Genomic DNA, 6834 nt, shown 5'->3' with positions numbered 1-6834 from the left:
GCGGTGCAGAGGTGGATCCAGCTCAATGATGAGGCTACGGCGCGCATAATGAAGAGAGAGGAACACATCGAGTGGCTGAGGAAGCTCTTCACTGGGTGGAAGGAGGCTCGGCCGACCTTGAGGGAGTCGCGGAGGAGGAGGGATAACGGAGGTAACGTGCAGACAGGCCAGCAGCCAGTGGGACGAACGAGGGCCGCGACGGCGGCTCAAGCGGGAGGGAGCGGAGACGGTGGGCAGCGAGCGAAGTGGGTGAGACTGATGATGCTCCTTCGACTTAGGGAGCGGTGCAGCTGCTGGGCGGGCTTCAGGCTGGTGCTCACGCGAAAAGGAATCGACGCGATGTACAAAGCATACAAGAAGAGGAGAAAGAAGAGGAGGGACATCAGTGATGACGAAACAGAAGCTAGCGCAGACGAGGGCAGGGCAGACCCGGGGACGGCGGAGTCGGACCAGACGGCATCGGCCGCCGAGGAAACGTTGGGAAGAGGCACGAGGAGGGCGGCGACCTCGACCGACTACGGAGGACCCGTCACCAGACGACGCAGGGCAGACGACGGGGAGGCGGAGCAGACGCGCAGGGCGAGACGAGGGAGGGAGCAGGATGTTGCTGAGATCAGCAGGAGGATGTACGACGAGATTAGGAGCAGCAGGGACCCGAGGGACCATGTGGAAGACGGCTAGTGCTAGTCCCCCATCGGGAGGACGACCCCGGCTAGTCGCCGACCACACCCACAAAGAACCCTGCACAAAGACCGCAGGGCGGGGACTTGTTCCTTTTCCCCATCTCCTAGTAGAGGTGTCCGTTTTATTTATTTATTTATTTAGCAGATTTGGGTACTTGCCCCCGGCAAGCGCGTTTGTTCACGTAATCGTAAACGCACAACCCCGGGCCCGAAATCGCACAGAGTCACGCAACTCTGGGTCCCAGGCGCCAGGGAAGGCGAGCAAAAACCTTATCGCGCGCGCTAGACGCCGACTCGGAGGCCGCACCGGTCAGGCGCGCAGCCGGAGAGAGAGGGAGGCGCTCAATCGCCGCACGCGGCGAGCGCCTCCATCCATCATCTCCGCCTCATACGCACCCTCCACCCCCGCGCCCGCGCCTGTAGCGTCCGTGCGCGCGAGGATGGCCTCGCCGGGTGGTGCGGCCGCAGCAGCTATGGCAGCAACCGCAACAGAGGCAGCAGCAGCGGCAGAAGTGTTCACGCGTTTGTTCACGTAAACGCACAACCCCGGACCTGAAATCGCACAGAGTCACGCAACACGGGGTCCCAGGGAAGGCGAGCAAAAACCTCGCGTTTGTTCACAGCTCAAGAGAGTCAAAAAACTTGCGTTATCGGGGCCGGCTGCACACAGCGGAGTCTCTCGCTGAAATCAACCCCTCAGAGCTCGCATTCCGGTCAATTTAAACCCACGCGCCTTTCTCAACCAATGGCCCTCCGCACGGCGCGTGCTCCTGTTGGGTGGCTGCCGTACTCGCCCGTGGCATTCGCAACCGCGGTGGTGCTGATTAACGCCGCCGTTCGCCTCACTGAGAGCGGCGGCCTCGAGCTGCGGCCGTTATCTGGCGCTGCTGCCATGCTGTCATCTCCGCCGATGCTCTGCTGTGCAGCCGCCGTAGCAGCTGGATGCTCTTGGGCCTGCCGCGCACAGCTCCCGCGAGTCGACCGGCTGGCAGCGATCTGGCACCTTGTGAACGCGACCTTCTTCTTCTTTGGGTGCGACGTGATGAGCGGCTTGTTTGGCGTCGTGCCGGCGATGTCGGAGCAGTACCTGACGATGGACCGGCGGCATGAACGGCGCAGGCACGAGCTCGACGCGATGTACTGGGCCGAACTCGCCGTCCACATCCCCTTCTCGGCGGCCGTCTTTTACGGCTACGTCTCCCGGTCCGCGTGGACGCCGCTGCTGGAGTCCTTCCTCGGAGGCGTGACTCTCCTTGGCACTCTGGCATACTACGTGCCCGAGCTTCTCACCGGAGGGCACAACTGGCTCCCGGGCGCGGTCGGGGTCGCCACCACCGCCCTAGGCGGGGTCTGGATCGCGGTGCCTCTCTGCCTGCTGGCGCGATCGGTCCGGCAGGGCGGCGGCTCCGCCGGCGAGTCGTGGAGGGCGAGGTGAGGAGCGCACCGGACGTGTGGCTGCCACGTGGCGACAGCTTGTTGACTGTTGTCTAAATCGCGGACCGCCGTGACCGCTGTTGCGCCCACGTTCCCCGCCACCTTCGAGGGATATGCGTCTCAGCCTCTCAGGCCCGGAGCTCCACGCATGCTCTTGAGTCTCCTAATGATCCCTAGCTCTCGCCGAAGGCTGAAGAAAAATCGTACCGTGTACTCCGATCTCACACACCGGAATGAGCAATGAGGCGAGCGACTGTGAGAGATCGGTGTGAGGCCGCGGGAGCAGCAGACGTTCAGTTTAGCCGATCAGTGGCATCTGGTGACCACCCTCGTACGCCCCCTGCTTAGCTGCGGCTGCCGAAGAGCCGCACGCAGAGGACGAGCGCCGCGGCCGCCACTGCCGCGGTTGCCGCGCCATGCACAACGCCCTCTCTGTAGCTGCGGCCTCGCGGCGTGGGCGGTGACGCGCGTCGCGTCTGCTTGAGGCACCACGCGACCGCCTCCTGCGGCGTGCTTGCAACGCTGTAGTAGTGCGCCACAGGGTGGCGTAGCATCCCGTCGTCGAACGCGCGCTGCATCTGCGCGATCACGCCATCATAGTAGCCGTTGACGTTGAGCAGCAGCACCGGCAGCGAGCCGCAGCCGACACCCACCTCGGCGACTGCCATGAAGAGCTCGTCAAAGGTGCCGACGCCGCCGGGTAGGGTGACGAGGCAGTCTCCCGCGTCGAGCAGCCTCCGCTTGCGCATGGTCAGGTCCGAGCCCTCGACGATCTCGAGCGACTCGAGCGCCGCTGCGTTCTCCTCGGAGAGCGAGGAGCCGCCCGGCTTGACAAACATGCGGTGCGTGATGCCGCGCACGCGGCCGCCGGCCGCGAGCACCGCCTCGTAGAAGGCGCCCATGCAGCCGGCGTTGCCGCCGCCGAATACGGCTATACAGCCCGCGTCGGCGATGCCGCGGCCGAAGGCGGCCGACGCCTCGACGTACGCGGGCGCCGTCTGCGGCGTGGAGGAGGCGAAGACGGTGACGCGGACGGCCATACACGGGTGAGGGCAGCCGTCGACACAACAACCCAGGCGGGGGCAACTGAACGAAAAAAAATCTGCGCTCCCTAATGCCGTCCTCCCATCCCTCCCTTGATTTTTCTGCTTTCTTTCTTTCTTTCTTTAACTGGCGGCACTGGCACACACCGGGACTGGGAGGAGGACCCGCTCGGGTTCGACACCAACCCGATGCTGCTCCGCGCCATGTGCATGGCGTTCGAGTGAACGCCGTGCAGGCAGCCCGTGCCTTTTGGTGTACCGGGTTTGCCGCGTCCTGTGCCCCCGAGTTCATTTAATAAAAGCACTGGCACACCTAATAGGTGTACCTGACAGGCTAAAAACGCGGTTCTCCGAATTTGCAAGGCGAGCGCCTTGCAGGCTTGGGGGCTAGCCGAGCTCCGCTCGCTTTCACCAACCATGCGGCTGTCGTGCCTCATAGCCGCCGTAGCAGCCAGCATACTGCGGCCATCCTCCGCTCTAACCCCTCCTCCTTCGCCTCCTTTCGCTCCGCCTCCACCTTTGGTGATCGGCGGCGGCGGTGGCAGCAGCGGTGAAGCAGGCAGTGGCACCGAAGGCGAGCCTGAGCCCCAATCCTCTCCTTCGCCGCCTGCTGCGTCAACAGCGTGCGATGAGTCCGCCGACGAGATGGCATGCGGCACCGCCTACGACCCAGACGAGTGTCACATCCCTCTGAGACAAGGCGTGCACGTACAGGATATCTGCCCTTATATGTGTGGGAATTGCAAGCCGCCGCCAGCGATGCCACCGCCGCCCTCGCCACCGCCTCCGTCTCCACCGCCAGCACCGCCACCGCCACCGCCACCTTCTCCACCACCACCCTCGCCTCCTCCTCCATCACCGCCACCTCGGCCATCCCCGCCGCCCACGCCACCTCCGCCCTATTATCCGCCGCCCTCGGCTCCGTCACCCTCGCCGCCGCCGCCATCGCCATCGCAGCCGCCACTGCCGCGGTTCCCTGCACTGTCGTCTCCGGCAGAAGAAGACCTGGTCGACGTGCTGTGCGAGTCGTTGCCCGTGTGCACGCTCGGCGATCTCGAGGAGGACCTCGAGAGTGGGCAAGCCATCGCCTGCCTCGCCGGCCCAATAGTACTGGACGCCGTCACACTCACGGACGCGTGCGCCCTGCTCGTGCCCGGCGCGATCAACGTGTCGGCGCAGGTGGCCGTCTCCGTGCTCGGCACGACGATGCGCTTTCCCGTGGAGGGACAGCACCCCATAGGGAGCGACTTGCAGGACCGCATCTCGGGCCTCGACGGGCTGAGCGCCTTTGCCGCCGTCCGCAACGGCACGGTGGGTGCGCTCGCGCGATACGAGCACGACGACATCCGCGAGGCCTTTGGCCTGCAGTGGCTCTCGCTCAGCAACCTCCAGCTCGAGGCGTGTGTGCGTCATACACGGCACGTCCCGCAACCCTGCCCACATGACCAAACGTAGCTCTGCCCACTGACGTAGGCGGGCTTCTACTCGGAGGTCGTGACCGGCGCGTGGGAGCGCACGACGCGGACCACCTTCTACCTGCAAGCGGAGGGGGCGGCGAGCATGCACTGCCCAGCCTTGGGCGAGGCGTCGACTCTCACAGCGGGCGCACGGCTGCACGTGGGCTACGACAGCCGGACTGCGCTCACGTGGAGCGTCGCCCCGGTTGGCTGGCCCGCGCTGGAGGCGTTTGGCCGCCTCGGCCTATGCCTCATCAGCGAGGCGGTCGGCGTTGACCCCGAGCTGATACGAGCTCTCAACGGCGTGAGGGCCGAGGAGGATTCGGGCAGAGTCTTTGCGCCGTACGAGAAGCTCGAGTGGGCGGTGGGCACGCTCGAGCACCGCCTCTCCGAGGCCCTCGACCACCCTGTCGTCGCGCCGCTGCGGCTGCGCGAGGGCGTCACTGGCATCTACCTGCAAGTGTACGGCCTGACCTCGACCGACCTGCTGCACAGCGCCCTCAATGGACTCGACAAGTTCAGCACGCTCGAGTGGCTCGCCGAGATGTTTCCCATCGACGCGGCACTGACGGTTCCCCACCACGGCTCGGGCGCCGTGAGCTTGTACACGCGGATACGAATCCCCCGCATCGTGATGGTCGAGCCGTCGAGCAGGCACGACGGCGTCGCCATCCGCGGGGTCACTCTTGAGAGCGAGGTCACGAGCGCCGGCCGGTGGGGGACGAGGCTGGCCTCGACCCTCGACCTCTTTGACCTGAGCCTCGACTTCACCGCGGCGTGGACGTCGGAGCACGGGCCCGTCATCACCGTGCGCCTCTACCACGTGACGCTCTTCACCCTCAACTTCTTCGGCCAGCGGCGGCTCGACCTGTACGACGCCGTCCTCCTCCTCGACATCGGCCGCAACAAGCACGCCCCTCGCCCGACCGCTCGTCTCAGTCGGAGCCTCCCCTTCACCTGCTCGGGCCCTCCCCATGCAGGTACCTCCTCACGGGGACGCTCGTCTGGACGGGGCCGAGCGGCGGCACGTCGGAGCACGACTTCACCTTTGACATTGGGAAGGCGATCGCGTACATCTCCAAGATCGTATCGCTCGCCGCGATGGCCGGCCGGCGGCTGGAGCAGGCGGACACAGGCCTGCTCCAGCCCCGGATCCTGCAGCGGAACGACACCGGCGAGGAGGTCATGGAGGTCCCACTCAAAATCGAGCACATCGAGCAGACGCCGCCGAACACGACCGACGCGGGCGAATGCGTGGACGCGCAGGTGGTGCCCGCGCCGCTTGTCGTGCACGGCAACTACTACGAGGCGGCGGACGAGACCTCGAGCCTCGCGCTCGTCGGCTTCTCCGTCGCCTCCTTCCTGGGCGGCCTGCTCCTCGGGGCGTGCGCGATGGGCGCCACCGTGTACTGCACTTGGCGCGGCGTGGGCGGCACTCTCCACCGCAGCGCGTCAATCGGGATCCCACAGGTTGTCCCTGTGCGGTGCTCGCTCCCGCCCGGCGGCAAGGCCAGCGGACGTCGGCCTTCGCCTGACACCGCTCAACCTCCCCTCGGCGCCACGTGGTCATCGGACATCTGAGCGCGAGGTGCTCCAACCGCGCCGGAGACTATGTGCGGCGCTGGCACGTGGTGGCAGGCGCGCGGAGACACTAGAGCCAGTTGCCGCCGCGTTGTATTGTGCAGGGTTCTTTGTGGGTGTGGTCGGCGACTAGCCGGGGTCGTCCTCCCGATGGTGCCGCGCGACCGGCGAGACACCGCCACCAGACCACCACGCGTCTCTCAGACACTCTCTTGAAGAGCGTCTTCTGTCACTTATTGCTCCCGTTGTGTACACGCATGGTGCATGGGTACGTATCCTTCCTCGTCGCTCGTCGTCGCGGGTTCGAGAGCCTTCCTCATCACCTCTTCGCACTTCGCGGTTTCTCTTTAGCCGCAGCCCCATCTCTTGCCGCTCTTGTGTCGGGTTGTGATGTGAGGGCGGGGGGATGCGGATTGTGAAGAGATCCCTCACAACAAGAGAGAGATCGTGCAGGGCGGGGACACACATGTACATGTCCATGTCCCTACCCTTTCCAGCCAAGGGATCCGTGTATCCGGGCTGCGGTGACTCCCCCAGGCCAGGGGCCAGCAAGAGGCACGACGGCTCCCATATCTCCCCCTCGTGGTCGCCCTCGCCCCCCGCCTCCTCCAGGAGCCGGGCCGCGGAGTCTTGCTC

General features: G+C 65.7%; 3 protein-coding genes across 3 annotated transcripts; 2 read left to right on the top strand and 1 right to left on the bottom strand.

The window, feature by feature from the left end:
- Positions 1-1428: 1428 nt before the first annotated feature.
- Positions 1429-2118, top strand: EMIHUDRAFT_226352 (hypothetical protein; the record flags this gene model as incomplete). Its single annotated transcript, XM_005788727.1, has 1 exon — positions 1429-2118. The coding sequence occupies one exon, from the start codon at positions 1429-1431 to the stop codon at positions 2116-2118; it is 690 nt and encodes a 229-aa protein (XP_005788784.1).
- A 472-nt stretch (positions 2119-2590) lies between these two features.
- Positions 2591-3145, bottom strand: EMIHUDRAFT_58010 (hypothetical protein; the record flags this gene model as incomplete). The annotated part of the gene is made up of 1 exon (XM_005788726.1): positions 2591-3145. A coding segment is annotated over one exon (555 nt), but the record flags the coding sequence as incomplete, so codon positions are not given.
- Positions 3146-5641: 2496 nt separating this feature from the next.
- EMIHUDRAFT_440589 (hypothetical protein) lies at positions 5642-6479 on the top strand (the record flags this gene model as incomplete). Its single annotated transcript, XM_005788725.1, has 1 exon — positions 5642-6479. A coding segment is annotated over one exon (690 nt), but the record flags the coding sequence as incomplete, so codon positions are not given.
- Between the last annotated feature and the right edge of the window lie 355 nt (positions 6480-6834).

Source organism: Emiliania huxleyi (assembly GCF_000372725.1).
Source record: "Emiliania huxleyi CCMP1516 chromosome Unknown EMIHUscaffold_132, whole genome shotgun sequence".
In the NCBI taxonomy this organism is placed as follows: domain Eukaryota; phylum Haptophyta; order Isochrysidales; family Noelaerhabdaceae; genus Emiliania; species Emiliania huxleyi.
The sequence above is the reverse complement of the archived record's forward strand: the minus strand, read 5'-3'. Positions and strand labels throughout refer to the sequence as shown.